Source organism: Vulpes lagopus, chromosome 7 (assembly GCF_018345385.1).
Source record: "Vulpes lagopus strain Blue_001 chromosome 7, ASM1834538v1, whole genome shotgun sequence".
Taxonomy (NCBI): domain Eukaryota; kingdom Metazoa; phylum Chordata; class Mammalia; order Carnivora; family Canidae; genus Vulpes; species Vulpes lagopus.
Window position 1 is genome coordinate 82141709 of NC_054830.1, and position 25092 is coordinate 82166800.

Sequence of the window (25092 nt, forward strand, 5' to 3'; positions counted from 1 at the left end):
TGATAGTCACACAGAGAGAGAGAGAGAGAGAGAGGCAGAGACACAGGCAGAGGGAGAAGCAGGCTCCATGCACCGGGAGCCCGACGTGGGACTCGATCCCGGGTCTCCAGGATCGCGCCCTGGGCCAAAGGCAGGCGCCAAACCGCTGCGCCACCCAAGGATCCCCCATATTAAATTTTTAAATGGTTATTTATTCTTAAAGACTTTATTTATTTATTCATGAGAGACAGAAGCAGAGACATAGGCAGAGGGAGAAGCAGACTCCCTATGGGACCTGATAAGGGACTCGATCTCAGGACCCCAGGATCATGACCTGAGACAAAGGCAGACGTTCAGCCAATGAACCACCCAGGCATCTGTCATATTAAATTTTTGTTCTCCAAGTTTCCCCTTGATATTTATAAATTTCACAAATATGGAAATGTTAAAATAATTAACTTCACTTACATAACACTGCAGCATTTATTACTTTTGAGGTTGCAGTATTGTGTCCATGGATGTATTTAACAAAACTGTAACCAAAGCTTTTATGATTTTTAGAACTTGATATATTTTCTTTTTTTAAAAGATTATTTATTTATTTATTCATGAGAGACTCAAGAGAGAGAGAGAAAGAAAAGCAGAGACATAGGCAGAGGGAGAAGCAGGCTCCATGCAGGGAGCCCAATGCAGGATTGGATCCCAGGATCATGCCCCGGGTCAAAGGCAGACGCTAAACCACTGAGCCACCCAGGCATTCCAATAAACTATTTTTTAACAATAATAATCTTTACAATATTTATTCACTCGTTCAAACTATTTAGTAGGTTCCATGGCCAGTGTGGTGCCCAAAAGGGATTTGAACTCAAGACCCTGAGATCAAGACCTGAGCTGAGATCAAAAGTCAGAGATTCAACTAACTGAGCCACCCAGGTACCCTACAGTATTTATTTTTAATGCCCATGAAGTTAGTATGTCAAAAAACTCTTTCATCAAGTCCCTTTTTCGGGCTTTTTTGTTTCTTTCTTTTTTTTTTTTTTTTCCTTTTTCTGGCATTTGAGTAGTCTGCATTGTTTTTTTGTTTTTTTTTTTTAATTAATTTTTATTGGTGTTCAATTTACCAACATACAGAAAAACACCCAGTGCTCATCCCGTCAAGTGTCCACCTCAATGCCCGTCACCCATTCCCCTCCAACACCTGCCCTTCTCCCCTTCCACCACCCCTAGTTCGTTTCTCCAAGTTAGGAGTCTTTATGTTCTGTCTCCCTTCCTGATATTTCCCAACATTTCTTTTCCCTTCCTTTATATTCCCTTTCACTATTATTCATATTCCCCAAATGAATGAGAACATACACTGTTTGTCCTTCTCCGATTGACTTATTTCACTCAGCATAATACCCTCCAGTTCCATCCACGTTGAAGCAAATGATGGGTATTTGTCGTTTCTAATTGCTGAGTAATATTCCATTGTATACATAAACCACATCTTCTTTATCCATTCATCTTTCGATGGACACCGAGGCTCCTTCCACAGTTTGGCTATTGTGGCCATTGCTGACAGAAACATCGGGGTGCAGGTGTCCCGACGTTTCATTGCATCTGAATCTTTGGGGTAAATCCCCAACAGTTCTGCATTGTTTTTTTGGGGGGAGTGTTTCATTGGCCCCCATCTCCCTGCAGTTCTATTATAAATAACTCAGCAGTGAACATTTTGGTGACCAGAGCAATTTGACACGACGTCCACCACGTTTCTACCTTAGGTGGACAACACAGGTTGGGTGAGAAGAGAACAGCTAAGAATATCCCTTTGACCAAGAAGCAGGAGTCCCAATCACTAGAATCACAAATACTGACATAGGTCCTCAAAAAGTTCAATTCTGGGAAGCAGGAGTAGCACAGTTGGTTAAATGTCTGATTCTTGGTTTGGCTTAGGTCATGATCTCAAGAGTTGCGAGATCAAGCCCTACATCAGGCTCCGAAATCAGTATAGAGTCTACTTAAGATTCTCTCTCCTTTTGCCCCTCTCCCTGTTGCATGTGGGTTCCCTCTCTAAATAAGTAAATCTTAAAAAAAAAAAAAGTCACCCTTTTTTGTAGCAAAGATAAATTAACTTATGTGAGAAGAGTCTCTTATGACCACCACAACTATATATCAAATTAAATCCTACCTATGACTTATGACCTCTTTATTTTTTTAAAGATTTTGAGAGAGAAAGAGGGAGAGAGAACACATGAGTGGAAGAGAGAGGCCGAGGGAGAAGGAGAAGCAGCTCCCTGCTTAGCAGGGAGCCCACCCAGGTTTTGCTCCCAAGACCCTGAGGATCATGATCTGAGTTGAAGGCAGATGCTTAACTGGCTGATACCCAGGCATCCCAACTTATTGCTTCTTTATTTTTTTTTAAAGGCTTTATTTATTCATAGACACAGAGAGAGAGAGAGAGGCAGAGACAGGCAGAGAGAGAAGCAGGCACCATGCAGAGAGCCTGACGTGGGACTCGATCCAGGGTCTCCAGGATTACGCCCTGGGCTGCAGGAGGCGCCAAACCGCTGCGCCACCGGGGCTGCCCCTTATTGCTTCTTTAAAAAGAATACATATACGGCATGGAAAATAACTACATATTTGTAAGATACACATGCATTATTTTACCACTGAAAATTTTATTATGAATCTGAAAAATATTTTTAAAAAATAATGACCTAATGCTAAATTTTAAAGAGACAGGACTAAATAGCCTACTTTGTTTAAAAAAAAAAAAAAACACTTTATTCCTCTACAGTTTTGAATCCTTTTCCTTATTTCTTGTTTTTTATTTGAGAGGGGTTTGAGAATTAGATAACGTGAGGTGGAAACAAGTGAATACATGGCTTTAAGGTAAATTAGTTCTCAATAACAAAACAACAGCTTGAGTTTTCTCACTTCTCTCTTGCCATCTAAAATCTATATATAGGGCAGCCCCGGTGGCACAGCGGTTTAGCACTGCCTGCAGCCCAGGGCGTGATCCTGGAGACCCTGGATCGAGTCCCACTTCAGGCTCTTTGCGTGGAGCCTGCTTCTCCCTCTGCCTGTGTCTCTGCCTCTCTCTCTGTGTGTCTCTATGAATAAATAAATAAAATCTTTAAAAAATAAATAAATAAATAAATAAATAAAATCTATATATATACTACATGGACAAAAACAAAAATATTTCTATGTGTACTGAACTCACGCTGAATTTATGAAACAGCAAATTGCTTCTATAATCTCTCTCCTGTAATGGATAACTTAGTTATACAGAATAATATTCATTATTGTTTATTCATATTGTGATTATGTCAAATACTAAAGATACTAAAGAAAACAACACTCTGGGAACTTATTTCTGGAAATGTAAATACATACCACCTTTTGAGCACCAGTTTGTTCTGTTTAAACAGGAAATGAGGGGTGCCTGGGTGGCTCAGTCAAACATCCAACTCCTGATTTCAGTCACAATCTCAGGGTTGTCAGATTGAGCCCCACATGGGGCTCCTCAAAGTCGTGAAGTTTGCTTACGATTCTCTCTCTCTCTCTCTATGCCTCTCCCCCTCATTCTAAAAAAAGGGGGGGGTACCTGGGTCAGTTAAAGTGACTGACTTGATTTCAGCTCAGGTCAGGGTAATGGGATTAAGTACCACATCAGGCTCCGCACTCAGTGGGGCATCTGCTTGGAATTTTCTCTCTCCCTCTGCCATTCCCCCACCCCCAATCTGTGTGTGCACTCTCTAAAATAAATAAATAGGAAAAAGAAAGAAAAAAAGAGAGAAAATCCCAAAGATAATGCCTCAAAGAAAAAGCAAGTTGTGAAAACTATAAAGCTGCTCCAGTGTGCTAATTTATACATATGGAGATTCAAATTCAGGACTCTATAAACCCTCATTCGTAAGTAAAATATACACTGGTATAAAACTACCTTCTACCTTCAATTTTGAACAATGAAACTAGAGACTATTAAAAGTAGGGAATGATGAATACACCCTTGTGGCTATAGCATAACTACCACAGTGTATGCAGATATAAAGGTTACTTTAAAGGACTGTATCTAAAAAAAATCTTCAGAGAAATTCACAACACATGTCTCTTACCTCATAAATGTTGGGGTGCCACATTTTGGTCAAGAATCTGAAGGTAGGTGGTGAATATGGGTAGTCAATAGGAAATTTAATGTGCGCCTGAAAAGAAAAAAAAATGAAATGCTAATAAATGAGACTACAGGTTTTTCATATGCCTAATAATTCACCCTATTATATCCCAGTGAAACAAATTCCTTTTAATAAAGTAGACTGTTATGATTAACAACTGCTCATATACATTTTGTTAGCCCCAATGTCAGAGTTCTTATTAGCATCTCTTCAAATATTTATAAGAGCTTATGTTAAATCACCAAATTCAACAGCCATTTAATTTTAAATTAAACTCATGAGGGAAAAACAGTAATAGGTACAGGTGTGTCACACTAATTACTGCATTTTATTTTTATCTCAAAAAATAATTAACACAACTTTATGGTACATAAAACAGAACAAAGGCCATTTTTCACTCACTTAACCACCACCCAGAAATAATAAATGCTATCATTTTGATATAACTCCTTCCAGGAGTTTTTGGTGTATACATATGTTTCTTTCTTTACAAAACTTATTTCCAAAAATTTGAATATACTGCATTTTATATTTTTCTCCTTTCAATAACCATACATTTTCCTATAAAATAATCTCCAAATACATGATTGTTAGTGTCTGTGTAATGTTCCATCATACAGACCAGACATATAGATGAATCATTAGAAAAAATTTTCCATATTTTGAAACATCTGGGTTGTTTTCAGTCTTTTGCTATTATAAATAACTGCAGCAGCTTTCCTTGGCAGTATCCCATATTTCAAATACAAAGCTACTCAGTAAGACCCTCATCTAACGGTACAGTAAAAAGAGCGTGAGGAAGGGACAGAAAGGACAAGCTAAGGGTAAATAAGCTAAAACCACCAGTAAACACGGCAAGTCAGGAAGCTCAAAACTTCTTCAATAAAAGCAATGAGAAAATTGGCAAAAATTTTAAGAAACCAATTTTTCAGAATTTAGAAAATAACCAAAGGCTAGTAGAAATTCAAGGAACCTCTATTTAAGAAAAAGAGCTGACCCTCAATAAGAACAGTGAACTTTGCGGTGTTTTAACTTGCCCTAGTCCCGTGCCCTGACCTCCAGAGCTGTAGTAACCTTAAAACTAACAAATCACATTCAAAGTGAAGACAAGCAGCCACATAATGTGCTGAAATTTCTTCAGAGCCTTAATTCCAAAGAACTGTCACTATCTGACCTTTTTAACAGTTCCCTAGAAAAATTCACTTGCAAGGCTGTCTATATTTGACCTGATCTGTAGCTTGGACAGTGTGAAAATAATTTTCCTTGGGACGTGTGTATTGTCAAAAATGATGGGCAAATGTTGAGCTTCAAAGCTGTTAGGTCTAACAAAAAACTAACCAAAAAATTTAATAGGAAAAGTCAAGGATATGAGATATAAAAACTCTGACAAATTCCTAAGAATCCAGAAGACTAGGCCCATGTATAGGGCTGTGCATGTGTCTAGGCTATACACATGCTCAGGAAAGTCATGAGAATTCATTAGAAGACCCTAAACTTCCATCTCTGGCTGAACATGAGGATCTGCACAAGGAGGTGGTAATGGCAAAGGCTCAGGCAGAGTTCAAAACTGCCTCTCTGAATGTTAAAGGTTTGCCTCAGCATGCACATAGAGCTCCTCTAGAATGCCCGGGAACTTGCTGGTTCCAGGAAATCAAATCAAATCAAACTAAGGAAATCACTGTTCAGTTGACTGCTTAGCTAACCAAGTAGAGACTTTACTGCCCAAACAAGAATACAGACAAAACAGAATTAGGTCAGAAAACTAAGTAAGGAAACAATCACAATAAACAGCAACAAAAAAAATTCTACTGCCACATTTTATTTTATTACTTAAACATCCAACCAGTTTTCAACACACTACCATAGAACATGGGGGAAAAAACCCCCACAAGGTATGGCCCATACACAGGGTAAAAAACCAATCAACAGAAACTGGAAGCCCAGATCTTGAATTCACCAGACGAATCCTTAAATCAGCTGCATTAAATGTTTAAAGAATTAAAGGAAACCAAAAAAAAAAAAAAAAAAAAAGAATTAAAGGAAACCATGGCTAAAGAACTAAGGACAGTATGAGAAAAATGTCTCCGCACACTGCAAACAGCAATAAAGAGAAATTATAAAATATAAACTGAATAGTTTTTTGAGGGGGAAAAAAGCCCCAAATATGAATTGTGGGGTGGTGGCAAAGTACAATAACAAAAAGCTAGATGGGCTGAACAGCAGATCTGAACAAGGGGAAAAAATCTGTGAACTTAAAGATATATCAATTTAGATTTCCCCATCTAAAGAAATAAAAAGCAACATATGCATACTGGGAATGCCAGCAGGAGAGAAAACAAATGCATAAAGAAAAATATATGACAAAATAATGACCCCAAGTATCCAAAATCAATGAAAAACGTTAAGCCTCATAAGCAAGAAGTTCAACAAATGCCACTAGAATAAACTCCACATCTAGGTATATCATAATTAAACTGTTGAAAGCCAAAGACAATCTTGAAAACAGCAAGAGACACAATCAAGCATAATGAATCCTCGATAAGACAGATAATTTGTAATCAGAAACCAGGAAGCCACAAAGCAGTGCTGAAAAAACAAAATTTATCAACCAAAATTTCAATATCCAGCAAAACTATTTCTCAAAAAATGAAGGTGAATTAAGACATTACTAGATAAAGGAAAACCAAGAACTCCTGATAGCATACGTTCTAAATGTATTTTTCTTTTTTTTTGGTTTGTAACTTCCTTTCTATCTGATTTAGAAGAAAATTATATAATGTAATAATTATAACTCTGCTGATGGGCACATAATACATAAAGTTGTAATTTGTATGGCAATAAGAGAACAGTGAAGGGAAGGGAAGGGATCAGAGTTAAAAAGAAGCAAAATTTTTAAATTTTTACTTTTTAATTCTAGTGTAATTAACATAGTGTTATATTAGTTTCAGATGTACAACATAGTGATTCAAAAATTCTATATATTACTCAGTGCTCATCACAATAAATATACTCTTAAGTCCCATTACCTTATTTCACCCAACCACCCCCACTCTGGTAACCACCAGTTTGTTCTTTACGTTTAAGAGTCTACTTTTTTTTTTGGTCTTTTTTGTTTCTTAAATTCCATATGAGTGAAACCATATGGTATATGTCTTTCTTTTACTTATTTCACTTAGAATTATACCCTCTACACCCATCCATGTTGTTACCAATGGCAAGTTTCATCTTTTTTATGGCTGAGTTATATTCCATTGTATATGTGTACACGTGTATCTTTGTATATATACATCCTGCCACATCCTCATTTATCCATGCACCTTGGATGGACATTTGGATTGCTTCCACATCTCGCTACTGTAAATAATGCTGCAATAAACCAGGGGTGCATATATCTTTTCGAATTAGTGTTTTCATATTCTTTGGATAAATACCCAGGGATGGAATTACTGGGTTATATGGTGACACATTCTATTTTTAGTTTTTAAAGGACTTTTATAGTGTTTTCCACAGTGGCTGCACCAATTTGCATTCCCATCAACAGTGCACAAAGGTTCCTTTTTTTCCATATCCGTGCCAACACTTGTTGTTTCTTGTGTTTTTTATTTTAATCATTCTGACAGGCGTGAGGTGATATCTCATTGGCTTTTTTTTTTTTAAGATTTTATTTATTTATTCATGAGGGACAGAGAGAGAGAGAGACAGAGACATAGGCAGAGAGAGAAGCAGGCTCCACACAGGGAGCCTGATGCAGAACTCGATCCCAGGACTCCACACTCTGGGCCGAAGACAGGCACTAAACCACTGAGCCACCCAGGCATCTCTCTCATTGTGGTTTTGATTTGCACTTCCCTGATGATTAGTAATGTTAAACATCTTTTCATGTTGGCCATCTCTATGTCTAGAAACAAAAATTTTGTACACTACTGAAATTAAAATGGTATTAAATGAACTACCATAGTTATGTTAATTATAATCTCCAGGGTATCCCTAAGAATACCTCAAAAATTGAATACCCCTTCACAATTTAAAACACCCAAAAAAGGAATACAAGGTAAATTCTTCAATTTGATCAGGGCATTGATTTTAAAAGCCCTAACATCATATTTAGCAGTATAAGGCTGAATGCTTTTCCCTTAATTTCAGAAATGAGACATGGATGTCTGCTCTCACCACTTATATTCAACACCGTACTGGAGATGTTAGTTAACGCAACTGAGCAAGGAAATAAAATAAAAAGTATCTTGGTTGAAAAGAAAATAGAGTAATGTATTTGCAGATAACCTTGTATATAAAATATCCAAACAAATCGACTCAAAGTTATTAGAACAAGTAAACAAGTGCGGCAGGTTGCAAGATAGAAGAAGATCAATATACCAGCATCAATTATATTTCTATATAGTAGAATTTAAATAAACTGAAAAAAAAATTTTAATTCCATTTGTAATTGCATCAAAAACAAAACTTAAATTTAACAAAAGTGGCACAAAACTTATACTCTGAAAAATACAAAACACTGTTGAAAGAAATTAAAGACTTAAACAAATGGAAAGATATTGCATATTCATGGATTACAAGACAATATTATTAAGATGGCAATCCTCCTCCATCTGATCTTCAGATTCAACATCGTTTTATGTCAATTCCAGCTCCCTTTCTTATAGAAATGAAAAAGCTGGTACTAAAAGTTGGTATAAGGTTGTAATTCAGGGGACCCAGAATAGTCAAAACAGTCTTTTCTTTTCTTTCTTTTTTTTTTTAAATCATGAGAGACACACACACACACACACACACACACACGGGGCGGGGGGGGGGGGGGTGCAGAGACACTGGCAGAGGGAGAAGCAGGCTCCACGCAGAGAACCTGATGTGGGGACTCAATTCCGGAACTCCAGGATCACGCCCTGGGCTGAAGGCAGGCACTAAACTGCTGAGCCAATGAAGGGATCCCAAGTCAGAACAGTCTTAAAAAAGGAACAAAATAGGAAGACCTGAGTGGCTCAGCGGTTGAGCATCTGCCTTTGGCTCAGGTCCTGATCCCAGGGTCCTGGGACTGAGTCCCACATCAGGCTCCCTGCAGGGAGCCTGCTTCTCCCTCTATGTCTCTGCCTCTCTCATAAATAAATAAATAAAATCTGAAGAAAAAAAAAAAAGGAACAAAGTTAAACAGGAAGAAAAAAAGAGGAAGAAATTGAAAAATTCCTGTGATAAGTTAATAGTCCGGAGGCAAAGGCTTTAAGAAAGACTGAGCCCTAATCATAGGAGTACAGAATGCTCCCCACTCCTCTCACACCTCACCACCATATTACCGAGACCTATTTACAGAGTAACTTATACCTGTAAGATGCATCATATCAAGCTCTCAAGAAAAAAATCACAAGGCATACAAAAAGGTGAAATAAAAAATAAACAGAACAATTATCACAACCAAAAAATGGCTTAAGTGTTGGACTTATCAGACTGGGAATTTAAAATAACTCTGATTAATATTCTAAGGATTTTAATGAATAAGTAAGATAGCATGCAAAAACAGAACTATCAAGAAATAAACTCACACTTACATAGTCAATGAATTTCAACAAAGAAGAATATCTAATGGGGAACAAACAGTCTTTTCAGTAAATGGTGCTGGCCAAACTGGACAACTATGTGCAAAACAATGAAATTACCACTTTCTTATACCATATACAAAAAAAATCTCAGAGGCACCTGGGTGGCTCAGTCAGTTAAGGATCTGCTTTTACCTCAGGTCATGATCCCAGGGTCCTGGGATCAAGCCCTGGGTCGCTTGGGCTCCCTGCTCAGCGGGAAAGCCTGCTTCTTCTCCCAGCTCATGTTCTCCCTCTTTTTTGCTATCTCTGTCACCATCTCTGTCTCTCATAAATAAATAAATAGATAGACAGATAGATAGATAGATAGATAGATAGATAGATAGGGATCCCTGGGTGGCGCAGCAGTGTGGCGCCTGCCTTTGGCCCAGGGCGCGATCCTGGAGACCCGGGATCGAATCCCATGTCGGGCTCCCGGTGCATGGAACCTGCTTCTCCCTCTGCCTATGTCTCTGCCTCTCTCTCTCTCTCTGTGACTATCATAAATTAATTAAATAAATAAATAAATAAATAAATAAATAAATAAATAAATAATCTTTTAAAAAAAACCACGCACACACTCTGGGGTAGCCCAGGTGGCTCAGTGGTTTGACGCTGCCTTCAGCCCAGGGTGTGTTCCTGGAGACCTGGGATCGAGTCCCACATCGGGCTCCCTGCATGCAGCCTGCTTCTCCCTCTGCCTGTGTCTCTGCCTCTCTCTCTGTGTGTCTCTCATGAATAAATAAAAATCTTTTTAAAAAATACTCAAAAAGAGAATAAAAAGTTAAATATTTTTAAGTCTGGAAACCTAGGGGATCCCTGGGTGGCTCAGTGGTTTAGCGCCTGTCTTTGGCCCCAGGCACGCCAGGATCGAGTCCCACGTCAGGCTCCCGGCATGGAGCCTGCTTCTCCCTCCTCCTGTGTCTCTGCCTCTCTCTCTCTCTCTCTCTCTTTCTCTCTCTATCATAAATAAATAAATCTTTAAAAAAAAAAAAAAGTCTGGAAACCTAAAACTCCTAGAAGAAAACATAGGCTATAAGCTCTAAGACATCTGTCTGAGCAATATTTTGGTGGGGGATCTATCTCCTCAGGCAAGGGAAACAAAAGCAAAAATAAACAAATGGGGCTACATCAAACTAAAAAGCTTTTTACATAGTGAAAGAAACCAACGAAACAAACAGGCAACCTCTACCAAATGGGAGAAGATATTTGCAAGTTATGTAACTGATGAGGGCTCCCTGCATGGAACCTGCTTCTCCCTCTGCCTGTGTCTCTGCCTCTCTCTCTCTCTCTCTCTCTCTGCATGTCTCTTATGAATAAAATAAAATAATAATAATTTAGGGTTGCATATAGGTGGAATCTAAAAAACAAAGCAGACAGAAACAGATTCATAAATCTAGAGAATAATCTAGTTTCTGTCACAGGGGAAGGAGGCAGCAGACAACATAGAGGAAAGGGATTAAAAGGTACAAACCTCATAAGTAAGTAAGTAATTAAGACATGATGACGGTGCAATGTACAACATAGGGAATATAGTTAATAATCCTCTCACATTTTTGTATAGTAACAGATGTTAGCTGGAGTTATTGTGATCACTTTGTAATGTTTATATAAATATTGAACCCCTAATGTTGTACACCTGAAATATTGTATGTCAACTATACTTTAATAATACAAAAGAAAAGGGAAAAAATGGTTTCAATTCAATGTTGTAAACTTATGCTTCACAAGAATAAGAAACTAAGAAATTAAACCAGAAACCAGAAGAAACTTAAGATAAAAGCAGAACTCAGAGGAACTGATAAATGTGAATACTGCGGAGACACTAATAAAACCAGAAGCTAGGGATCCCTGGGTGGCGCAGCGGTTTGGCGCCTGCCTTTGGCCCGGGGCGTGATCCTGGAGACCCGGGATCGAATCCCACATCGGGCTCCCGGTGCATGAAGCCTGCTTCTCCCTCTGCCTATGTCTCTGCTTCTCTCTCTCTCTCACTGTGTGCCTGTCATAAATAAATAAAATTTAAAAAAAAAATTTAAAAAAAAATAAAATAAAATAAAACCAGAAGCTAGATCTCTGAAAGATCAAAAAAACCGATAAATCTCTAGCTAAACCGATAAAAAAAGAGAATATAGAAATACCTGTATTAAGACCAGAACAGGTGACCTCACTATTATAACTACCAATATTAAAAGAATGATGAGGAAATATTATATATAACTTCATGCTCATAAAATTCAACAAATTCTATAAAAATAGACAAATAATTCAAAAGAATAAAGTACCAAAAGCTACTTATGATGAAATATAAGGGATCCCTGGGTGGCGCAGCGGTTTGGCGCCTGCCTTTGGCCCAGGGCGCGATCCTGGAGACCCGGGATCGAGTCCCGCGTCGGGCTCCCGGTACATGGAGCCTGCTTCTCCCTCTGCCTGTGTCTCTGCGCCTCTCTCTCTCTCTCTCTCTGTGACTATCATAAATAAATAAAAAAAAAAATTAAAAAAAAAAGAAATATAAAACATGAATGGTATTATATCTATTAAGAAACTGAATTTTGGGGTACCTGGCTGGCTCAGTCAGTGGAGTATACAACTCTTGATCTCAGGGTTGTGAGTTTGAGCCCCACATTGGATGTAGAAATTACTTTTTAAAAAGTCTTTAAAAATCCTGAATTTTATTTAAGTCTTTACAGAAAGAAGTCTCCTGAGCCAGACAGCATTAATAGCAAATTCTATCAAATATTTAAGGAAGCAAGAACACTAATTTTAAATAAAGTCTTTTAGAAAATGCAATAAGGGGAAATAATTTCCAATTCATCCTATGAGGCCAGCAATATACCCTGATATGAAAACCAAACACATTATAATAAATTAAACTACAGGGGATCCCTGGGTGGCGCAGCGGTTTGGCGCCTGCCTTTGGCCCAGGGCGCGATCCTGGAGACCCGGGATCGAATCCCACATCAGGCTCCCGGTGCATGGAGCCTGCTTCTCCCTCTGCCTGTGTCTCTGCCTCTCTCTCTCTCTCTGTGTGACTATCATAAATAAATAAATAAAGCAGTGCTCTTTAAAAAATTAATTAATTAATTAATTAATTAAACTACAAACCAATATCCTTTATGAACAAAGACATAAAAATATCTCAGTGGTATGTATGAGTGGAATCCAGCACTATATTAAAAAGAGTAATAAATCATGACCAAGTGTGTTTTTAATCACGGAAATTCAAGACTGGTTCAACATTTTAAAACCATTATTCATTTTACACTGTATAAAATATGTCTAATTCAACAAGAAAAAACTCAGGATCATCTCAATCGGCGCAGACAAACCATATGAAAAAGTAAACATCCAATTCAGGATAAAAGCTGTCAGCAACATAGGAATAGGAAGGTATTTCTTTAACCTGATAAAGGTTAGCTACAAAATCCTATAGTTAACATCACACCTAATGGTGAAAACCTGAATGTGCCCCTCCTCTGAGATGCGAAGGCAAGGATGTCTGCTCCTACCACTCTTTCTCAACACTGTACTGAAGTCTTAGCCCATGCAATAAACAAAGAAAGGAAATAAAAGGCATGTAGATTAGAAATGAACTACGGGCAGCCCAGGTGGCTCAGCAGCTTAGCGCCACCTTCCGCCCAGGGCCTGATCCTGGAGACCCGGGGTCGAGTCCCATGTCGGGCTCCCTGCATGGAGCCTGCTTCTCCCTCTGCCTCTCTCTCTCTCTCTGGGACTCTCATGAATAAATAAATAAAATCTTTTTAAAAAAGAAATGAAGAACTAAAACCACCTCTATTCACAGATTACGATGGTCTATGAAGAAAATCCCAAAGAATCTACAAAAAGACCTCCTAGAGCAAATACAGGAGTTCAGGAAGGCTGTAGGATACAAAAATAACAGGTGCCTGAGTGGCTCTGTCACTTAAATGTCTGCCTTCAGCTCAGGTCACGATCCCAGAAGCCCTGGGATTGAGCCCCACATTGGGAGCCTGCTTCTCCTTCTGCCTGCCACTCCCTCTCCTTGTGCTCTGTCAAATAAATAAATAAAATCTTTAAAAATATATCTATATACATATATACACAAAAATAACTATTTCTATATACTTGCAATGAAAAAGTAAAATTAAAGTAACATAGCATCGAAACACTAAACAATAAATAAAATACCTCAACCAATATATGATAATATATATGAAAGCTTTACAAATTATAAATACCACAAAAACAAGTTTTTATAAAAGTTTCCTATAAATGCCTTACGGGATCTTGGCCAGAAATTTTTAGCTTACAAATACAAGAAAGATAAGCCAAGGTGCCTATGTAACTCATTTTCCTGTAGCTCTATCTAAAATAACTAGAATTCTGGAAAACACTTATAGCAAAACTTAGTATTTGTTTTTAAATTTAGTAGGTCAACCTAAGATACCTTTTTTTTTTTTCAAAGATTTTATTGATCCATTCATGAGAGATATATAGAGAGAGGCAGAGACATAGGCAGAGGGAGAAGCAGGCTCCCTGCAGGAAGCCCAGTGCAGAACTTGATCCTGGGATACGGGGATCACACCCTGAGCCAAAGGCAGATGCTCAACCACTGAGCCACCCTTCCAGTGTCCCCCTGAGATACTTTAAAACAGAGTAAAACCTTCCCTTCCCAAAATGCTGTATGTGGGATCCAAAACTTTCAAGTGCGTAAAATATGGAACTGCATTACTAAGAGTTAATTAAAAGACCAAGCAGCCAATTGCCAATCACATTTTGCCCAAATCTGTAACACTGAATGGTTACAGAGTAACCTGTATATAACAGAACAAGGTACATCACCTGTGCCCAGTGCTGTTGAAATACTGAACTTGAGCTTAAACTTAGAATCAGCAATTAAATGAGAATTAAAATTCTTAGAACGAAAGCACCGAAGTAGCAAAACTAAGTATAGAAATCTAGATGCCTCTCTGGCCCATTTTGTATTATATGCTTTTTAAATTTTTCAATATTTGTTTTGCTCCTAGAGCTCAGCATTCATGAATGAGTAAAATGTGGCTAAATAAAACCCTATCTGATTAGCTTTGAAATCTTAAAGAGGCAAAGTACTTAAACTATTTACACAAGCATGCATTCCTAGTACTTAGAAGAATTGATATAGATGTTTACAACTGCGTCCTTTACAGACTGATCTTTCCATAACAAGCTTAAAAGGTATGGCTTGGAGGAGGGCAGTCTGATGACTGTAAATTCAGTTTCTATTCACTGCCTTAAACATTTTCTGTGCCTGAAGATTGCTAAGACCCAAGGTCAAGGAAATTCTGGAATATTCATTGGGACTTAAAAAGATAATATTTAGGATATTCACAAACTACAACTAAGACGTCATTAAACAAATCATGTGCTGGTTTCCAAATGACCAAGAAGCAGTAGGAGAACAAAATAAACAAACCATCTTGGACAGCCCCCACCAAAAGTAATAAAATTCCAAATTGCTTCTTAAAACTTAAGTTGTAAATAAGCCTATTTTGCCATTATTCATTCAAAATCTTACTAAACATTTCCAGGCTGGGTACTAAGAATCTATAGATGAAAATAATCTTACACACACACACACACACCCTGCCCCAAAATCCAGCTGAGACAGAATCACAGTATAACACTTAACAATATGTCCTATGTTGGGATCCCTGGGTGGCGCAGCGGTTTGGCGCCTGCCTTTGGCCCAGGGCGCGATCCTGGAGACCCGGGATCGAATCCCACGTCGGGCTTCCGGTGCATGGAGCCTGCTTCTCCCTCTGCCTGTGTCTCTGCCTCTCTCTCTCTCTTCCTGTGTGACTGTCATAAATAAATTTTAAAAAAAAATTTAAAAAAAAAAACAAAACAATATGTCCTATGTAAAGAAAAGTGATTTAGTCTGCTGGGCAAAAACAGGAAAGACTTCATTGGTTCAACTATTACTGAGTACTACTATGTATTGGTACTGTGGTTAGATGTTGCCTAAATAGTTCCCTGGATAGATAAAAGCAGAAGAAAGAGATGAAGGCACGAGGTGCAGAGTGATAGCTAGTATTAAAGATATAGAAGGGTCAGGTATGGCTAGTGGGATGCTTGGTAGGAACTACAGGAGATAAAACTGGATGAAGACAAGTTAAAGCCTTTTTTAGGTGATAGTAGGAAGTTAAGAAAATAAAATCTAATTTAAAAAATAACAGCAAGATGTATATTTTAGAAAAATGACTCTGAAAAGCACCAAAAAGGTGGGTTGGACAGGATAAAAGACAAGGTGGGCAGCCCTGGTGGCGCAGTGGTTTGGCGCCGCCTGCAGCCTGGGGTGTGATCCTGGAGACCCGGGATCGAGTCCCACATCGGGCTCCCTGCATGGAGCCTGCTTCTCCCTCTGCCTGTGTCTCTGCCTGCCTCTCTCTCTCTCTCTCTCTCTCTGTGTCTATGAATAAATAAATAAAATCTTAAAAAAAAAAAAGACAAGGTTAAGTTAGACATTTTCTATCTTTTCCATTTAATCAATCTTACTTCTAAAATCTATACATACGTTAGAAAGCCTAATTATTACAGTTATATAATCTATACTTGGATTAACACTGAAAATTCCATAATAAGTTGGGAATTCCACAATAAGTTGAAAATGTAACCTCCTCTATCACATTTCTAGGGGGGTAATTAGATTGTCCTTTCTAGGACAACAGAAATGATCAATAAAATTTAATATTGTCTGTGTAGCCAAGTGTTTAGGTCTCCCAAAATGTCTTCCTAGACTACTAAATATTATTAAGAGAAATCTCTGCAGAGTAACTAGGTATAGTTGTATGGAAATTGTTTTAAATATTTTATTTATCTGAAAGCAAGAGCATGAAGGGGGAGGGGGAGAAGCAGACTCCATGCTAAGAAGCCCAATGTGGGGCTCGATCACAGGACCCCAAGATCTGCCTAAGCTGAAGGCAGACACTTAATGAATGATCCACCCAGGCAACCCTAGTTGCACGAAAATTTATCAACAATACATGATATATACAATACGAAAACCAGCATGGAAGGGATGCCTAGGTGGCTCAGTCAGTTAAGTGTCCAACTCTTGGTTTCAGCTCAGGTCTTGATCTAAAGGTTGTGTGTTCAGGTCCCATGTTGGGCTTGACAATGGATATGGAGCCTACTTTAAAAAAAAAAAAAAAGGTAGCATAGAACAGTAATGGCTAAGGATATCCATTCAAGAAGCTAAACTGCCTGGCTTGACTTCCAACTCTGCCACTAATGAGCTATTATCTCAAGCAAGATACTTAACTTGTGTCTTAGTTTTACTCATCAATAAAATAAGGTTGCTTGTTGGGGCACCTGGGTGGCTCAGTCAGTTGAGCATCTGCTTTCAGCTCAGGTCATGATCCTGGGATCAAGCCCTGCATGGGGCTTCTTGCTCAGCAGGGAACCTGCTTCTCCCTCTCCTGCTGGCTGCTCCACCTGCTTGTGCGTGCTCTTTCTCTCTCTCTCAAATAAATGAATAAAATATCTAAAAAAGAAAATAAAGGGCAGCCCGGGTGGCTCAGCAGTTTAGCGCCACCTTTGGCCGAGGGTGTGATCCTGGAGACCCAGGATTGAGTCCCACGTCGGGCTCCCTGCATGGAACCTGCTTCTCCCTCTGCCTGTGTCTCTGCCTCTCTCTCTCTGTCTCTCATGAATAAATAAATAAAATCTTAAAAAAAAAAAAAAAAAAAAGAAAAGAAAGAAAAGAAACAGCTTGGTTTGAGGATTAAATGGGTTAATGCCTGTAAAATCCATTAGGACAATGGCTAAAACAAAGCTATAGGGGATCCCTGGGTGGCTCAGCGGTTTGGCGCCTGCCTTTGGCCCAGGGAGCGATCCTGGAGTCCCGGGATCACCACGTCGGGCTCCTGGCATGGAGCCTGCTACTCTCTGCCTCTCTCTCTCTCTCTCTATCATGAATGAATGAATAAATAAATCTTTAAAAAATCTTAAAGATATGTAAGAGTTTTGTTGGTGGGATATTATGGGATTACTAACTTTTTCAACTGTAATAATAGTATTATGGTTACTTTTTAAAAGGGAGCCTATATACTTTAGAAATACATCCTGAAATATTCACAAATGAAATGATATGTCTGAAATCAATTACAAAATAATGTAGAAGAGTGGATAAAGTACATATATATAGATTTGCTACAATGTAATTATGGAAGTAAACAGGAGTTTATTGTACTCCTATTTCTACTTTCATATTAAATAAAATTTCTTTTTTTTTTTAAATAAAATTTCAAACCTACAAAAAGCTTAAAAAAGAAAGGGAGGGGGATGACTAATATACAATTATTTTTTTAAAAAGCGTTAGGGTTCTTTGCACAACCAGCATAATCATACCATTATTATAGCAATAGATGCCACTATTAACCAAATGAACATGGTGAAAACTTGGCAAGATGATTATAAAGTTCATATAAAAATTACGAAAATAACACTATTATTGAAAAAAAAAACAGTAATGGAGGGGGCTACCTTAACAGACAGAAAAGCAACCTATAAAGCTGTAATAATAATTACAAGAGGGCAGACCGGGTGGCTCAGCGGTTTAGCACCGCCTTTGGCCCAGGGCATGATCCTGGAGACCTGGAATCGAGTCCCACGTCAGGCTCCCTGCATGAAACCTGCTTCTCCCTCTCTGTGTCTCTCATGAACAAATAAATAAAATCTTTAAAAAATAATAATAATTACAAGGGAAAATGTATATGGTCAATGAAACAGTGGAAAAAGTTATTAAGAAAACAATAAAAGCAACATTTAGCAGCCCTGGTGGCTCAGCAGTTTAGCGCCACTTTCGGCTTGGGGTGTGACCCTGGAGATCCGGGATCAAGTCCCACGTCAGGCTCCCTGCATGCATGGAGCCTGCCTCTGTGTGTGTGTGTGTGTGTGTGTGTGTCATGAATAAATAAATAAAATCTTTAAAAAAAGAAATTTTAAATAAACAAATAAATGCAACATTTAAAATTGGTAGGAGAATGATTCAACACAAGGAAGTTGGGAAAAGGACTCTCCCTTTCGATGAAGGTGCTTATAGTAACTGGAACTAAAAATCAGAATTCATTTTCAAGGATAAAAAGATCAAACCTTATCCTTCTCCAATTTTTTTTTTAAAGGATTTATTTATTTGAGAGAGAGAGAGAGAGAATAGAGAGCATGACTGGGGGGTGGAGGAGCAGAGGGAGAGGGAGAAGCAGACTCCCTGCTGAGCGGGAAGCAGCTGAGCGACTCAGAGCTTGATTCCAGGATGCTGAGGTTATGACCTAAGCCAAAGCAGGTGCTTAACCAACTGTGCCACCTAGGCACCCCCAAATCTTATCTTTAAGAAGAATCAACAACACTGGTAAAGAGCTGGACAATCCTTAATCTCACCAAGAATTTAAAAGGAGTCCATCTACTAGTAGCAAAAGATTCATTATTCTGTAGCCATAATAAAATAGCTACCAGAAACAGTTTTAAACAGATTAACCAATACTTGACAGTTAGTTATACAGCTATGGAACAACAACAAACAGTTTTGTTTTTATGAATTTATGTATTTATTCATGAGAGACAGAGAGAGAGAGGCACAGACCTAGGCAGAGAGAAGCAGGCTCCCCACAGCAAGCCCGATACAGGACTTGATCCCAGGACCCCGGGATCACGCCCTGAGCCAAAGACAGACACTCAACTCCTGAGCCACCCAGGCGTCCCAAGAAACAATTTTAAACCCACATAGGAACAACAACTTGTCTTGCTGACTATATTTTTTTCAAGCCAACCTATCAGTGACAGCCCCTTGCACCTGAAAGCCAGCCAATGAAGAACACACTTCAAAGAACACACTTCTGAATTATCAATCAATCATTAACTGTCTTCCCAACGAATGTCACTGTTGATGCTAAACCACCATGGCTGCAAGAAATTAATTCCTAAACTTTACACTTCTCAAAACCATTAAAGATGAGTCTGCTCTACTTGGACAGACTGTGGTTGACCAGAAAAGTTCTTTTTTTTTTTTTTTAATTTTTATTTATTTATGATAGTCACACACACACACACAAAGAGAGAGGCAGAGACACAGGCAGAGGGAGAAACAGGCTCCATGCACCGGGAGCCCGACGTGGGATTCGATCTCGGGTCTCCAGGATCGCACCCTGGGCCAAAGGCAGGCACCAAACCGCTGCGCCACCCAGGGATCCCAACCAGAAAAGTTCTTAAGCAAGCAATAAACTGAGATTTGTGTTTTTTGGTTCAAATATTAGAGTGGTCTAACTCCTCTGATACTCTCTTCTGTAGCTATTATAAAAATGTAATAGACCAATATACACCAAGAGAGAAAGATACCCAAGATGTGTTAAGTAAAAAAGGTAAACGGCTGTATATGGACTGATGCTACTTAAAAATATTATATATCATGGGGCACCTTGGTAGCTTATTCAGTTAAGCATCCCATTCTTGGTTCAGCTCAGATGATGAATCATGATCATGAGATTGAACCCCATATTGGGCTCTGCAACTCAGCAGGGAGTCTGCTTGAAATTCTCTCTCCCTCCCTTTCCCTCTAAAATAAATAAATAGATATTTAAAGAATAATATATATCATAAATAACATAAAAAATACGCTTGTGGGACATCTGGATGGCTCAGTGGTTAAGTGCCTGCCTTCAGCTCGGCATGATCCTGGAGTCCTGGGATCAAGTCCCTTATCAGGCTCCCTGTATGAAGCCTGCTTCTCCTTCTGCCTATGGCTCTGCCTCTCTCTGCGTGTCTCTCATGAATAAATAAAATCTTTAATTATGTTTTCACATATAATATATAGAAAAAAGATTTATATTTTTTTTAATATTTTATTTATTCATGAGAGACACGAGAGAGAGAGAGAGAGAGAGAGAGAGAGAGAGAGAGAGAGAGATGCAGAGACACAGGCAGTGAGAAAAGCAGCTCCATCGAGCCCAATGTGGGACTCAATCCCAAGACTCCAGGATCATGCCCTGGACTGAAAGGAGGTGTATAGCTGCTGAGCCACCCAGGTGTCCCTAGAAAAAAGATTTTAAAGATGTATTCCTCACTACTGACGATGGCTATGTCTGGGGAACAGAGCGGTAGAAGTGAAGGAGGGAGGAAGATGGGCCAAAGGGTCATTAAAAGAATGAGCCTAACTTCTATATGACTGAAACATGAACTTATATTACTATATTACTTTTATAAATTAAAAAAAATTTAGGGGTGGGGGGACACCTGGGTGGCTCTGTGGTTAAACTCTGCCTTCAGCTCAGGGCATGATCCTGTAGTTCTGAGATCGAGTCCCACACTGGGCTCCCTGAGGGGGGCCTGCTTCTCCCTCTGCCTGTGTCTCTACCTCTCTGTGTCTCTCTCATGAATAAATAAAATATTTTTTAAATAAAATAAAAATATTTTTATTCATGATTTTTCTATACATTTCTATATACCTGCTTTGCAATGAAAAATGACATGTGAGGGGCACCTGGGTGGCTTAGTCAGTTAATCATCAGACTCTTTGTTTCTGCTCAGGTCATCCCATTGGGCCTGCATAGGGATCTGTGCTTAGCATGGAGTCTACTTGCAATTCACTCCCTCTTCTTGCCCTTCTACCTCTCCTGCTATTCTCTCTTATGTATATGCACACGCTCTCTTTCTCTTAAATAAAATCTTAATGAAAATTGACACTTGGAATAATAAATTCAAAGACCTGAAGTATGCAAATTAATGTAAAAATGTTTAATAAAAAGAAACATGGTGGGTCACCTTAATCTTCAATTAATAATTTTTACCTATTAAGTTTTTACTGTAATAGAAAAGTACAGTATTTATTTTTTTTAAGATTTCACTTATTCATAAGAAAGAGAGAGAGAGAGAGAAGGAGAGACACAGGCAGAGGGAGAAGCAGGCTCCCTGCAAGAAGCCCGATGAGAGAGACTCGATCCCGGACCCTGGGATCACACCCTGAGCCGAAGGCAGATGCTCAACCACTGACCCATGCAGGCGTCTCTCTCTCTTTTTTTCTAAAGAGTTTATGAAAAGTACTGTGTGTTTTTCTTTCCAAAATGTGTAAATATGAAATGTAGGAGCTATAGTTAAATATTCCTTTGGAAATCTGATATTAGGGGGTTCTCGTGGGTCACAAGTGGAATTGACACAAACATCTTTACTTTGCAAATTAAGCATTGCATATACAAGCACTCGTTCTTTCTGCAAAAATATCTACTTAATTACCAATAAGCTTTTGCTTAATCATACTATCTGTATTTTTTTTTTTTTTTTAAGATTTTATGTATTAGAGAACACGAGTCAGGGAGAAACAGGCTTCCCACTGAGCAGGGAGCCCAATGTGGGGCTTGATCCCAGAACCCTGGGATCATAACCTGAGCCAAAGTCAGATGCTTAACCAGCTGAGCCACCCCTATCTGTATCTTTTTAAACTGTAAAAATGGAATAGTTCCTTATACCTAGTACCCAAAGTTAGTTAGTTACCCAGTTCTAAATTACCCAGAAGACCTTTCACCACTGTTATGCTAAGGGATGAAAACAAAGTAAAATAACTAAATAATTTAAGTATAAATTAGGTGAAAGTAGCATCTATGATATTCCAGGGATCCCCATATTTAGATTTTATCCATTTATCGTTTTAAAAAGATTTTATTTACTTAAGAGAGAGAGAGCACAGAGGGAGAGGGAGAAGCAGACTCCCCACTGAGTAGAGAGGCAGACTCAAGTCTTGATCCTAGGACCCTAAGATCACGACCTGAGCCAAAGGCAGACTCCTAACCAACTAAACCACCCAAGCACCACTTACCCATTTATTTCTGAAACTGTTAAGTAAACGTACTACATAGAGTATAATCTTTAGACAAGTTCATATATACAGTCAAGTTTTAAATATCTGAAGTTTGCCCTTTACAATTCATTCATGAAGTAATTTTAAATTTGATTGGTATATGGCTATGTCAAGAAATATAAGAAATAAATCCAAAAGATCACATCTAAAAAAAAAAAAAAAAAATTAAAAAAAAAAAAAAAAAGGGATCCCTGGGTGGCGCAGCGGTTTGGCGCCTGCCTTTGGCCCGGGGCGCGATCCTGGAGACCCGGGATCGGGTCCCGCGTCGGGCTCCCGGTGCATGGAGCCTGCTTCTCCCTCTGCCTGTGTCTCTGCTTCTCTCTCTCTCACTGTGTGCCTATCATAAATAGATTAAAAAAAAAAAATTAAAAAAAAAAGATCACATCTAAAAATACACATTTTTGTTATTTTTATAGAAGTTATTTATTTATTTAAAATTTTTATTTATTTATTCATAAGAGACAGAGGCAGAGGGAGAAGCAGACTCCCTGTGGGGAGCCTGATGCGGGACTCGATCCAAGGACCCTGGGATCACAACGTGAGCCAAAGGCAGATGCCCAACCACTGAGCCACTCAGGTGCCCCTATAGAAGTAATTTAAACTTTGAGAGACTCTTTTCAAGCAACTCTTTATCCTTCTTGACCAAACTACAAACTCAGGTCAAAGACATCCAAAATAGCTTCTGTATCATTACTACATATTCCTTCTCTAAAATGCTCAGGCCATTTCTAACTGTATCAATGATATCAATTATATGATATTGATGATATCAATTAACTTGATATCAATTAACTCATCAGACATCTATTTTTAGTTATTCAGATACACTGAACATTTATGCTAATATTTTCATTTATTCAACCATTCAGCATATTATTGAAGACCAATCATGTTGCCAGGTACCAACGGGAGGTAGGAAACACATATTTATAACACTAACCCTACCCCTGAATGGCTATGGTCTAACTGAAAAGATAGATAGATAGATAGATAGATAGATAGATAGATAGATAGATAGATAAATGAATGATAGACATGCAAAGATTACAAATTAAGGGCCTTAGGTAAGGTATTTACTCAGTGCTGAAAGAGCACTGTGAAAGAAATGTTTAACTATGCTTGAGATGATTAGGGAAGATTTACAGAAGAATGACACCTAAGGTAAATTGAGGCCAAAGTGGAAAGGGACCTTAAACACAGGAGGAAAAGAATGTAGAAAGGCTCACACATGGAAACAAAGGCAGAGACAGTACAAATGAACACAAGAAGACTTACTTTAAGACATTTAGGAAGTATAACCAATGAGACCTAGTGGTTGATTTGATTTGGGAGACTGAAAGGTAGGGAAAAATCATGGATGACTCTCAGATTTCTGGACTGAGGAAATAGGAATGGTAGTGGTGATAAATAATATTTACAAAGTGCTTACTAAGGGGCACCTGGGTAGCTCAGTGGTTGAGCATCTGCCTTCGGCACAGGGCGTGATCCCAGAGTCCTGCGATCGAGTCCCACACTGGGCTCCTTGCTTCTCCCTCTGCCTATGTCTTAGGGCCTCTCTCTCTCTCTCATGAATAAATAATAAAATCTTTTTTTAAAAAAAGTGCTTACTAAGTGACAGGCATTAGACTATAAATACTTTTATATGAGTCATTTCATCCCATCACTCAGTTGTGAAATTAAAAGGTAAGAAGTATGTATAAGCTCCAAAAGCAGATGACCTGTTAAATGAGGAACAAATTATTTTCTAGTCCACATCTCTGACTACCAAGAAGCATTTCCCCATATTTAACATTTTGTCTTCCTGAACCATTTTATTTCCTGGATTTCTGTAGTTCAACTGTCTCCTCAAACTCTAAGCATTTCTGTCCATCTCATTCTTCTTAGGTCTTCTCAAGATCTTTTTTAACTTAATGTGCTCTCACTATAACTTTCCCTGGCCCTCTATTCTCCCCAACAAAATGTGAACTATAATGAAACTCAAAAATTTCTGGGCAAAGAAAAAGAGGCCTGAAGATGCAAAACCAAATATTTAAAAACCATCGATATATGTAAAGGAAGTATATACTGTCTTGGCACAGAATTCAGATAATCCCCAATGTGCAAATATTAAAGTAATTTTCTTATCTCACTAATTATTTTCATATGAAATTTCAGCCATAACAAAAAACAATTAAATATAAATAATGAAATATATTCTAATTATTCCTACTATCCTGTTATTAACATAGCATTAAACAGGTTAAGAAAAAGGTTCCCAGTCCTAAACACAACTATACTCGGTAATAGCTCAGCTGACTGCAAATGTAGAGTGTTTACTGTTGCATTTGGATTAGTGCCTGGAGTTAGTGTGAAATGAGGACACTCCCACTGCTGAGTTTTTATGCTATGTCATCAGCTCACATCTGCTATAGGATATGTTTCCAACATAACAGCAAAAGCAATCAAAACATGTTTTCTTATTAACTTGCTGAAAGTTTCAAAAGTCTGCCAACGACCAACACAAACTTTTAAA

At 38.4% G+C, this 25092-nt stretch overlaps 1 protein-coding gene across 1 annotated transcript in view; it reads right to left on the reverse strand.

Moving 5' to 3' along the window:
* Positions 1 to 25092, reverse strand: part of UBE2R2 (ubiquitin conjugating enzyme E2 R2) — a 125310-nt gene that overhangs the window by 31189 nt on the left and 69029 nt on the right. The window contains exon 2 of the mRNA XM_041760938.1: positions 4080 to 4166. Within this exon, the coding sequence (XP_041616872.1) occupies positions 4080 to 4166 (87 nt within the window). The remainder of the gene's footprint in view (positions 1 to 4079; positions 4167 to 25092) is intronic.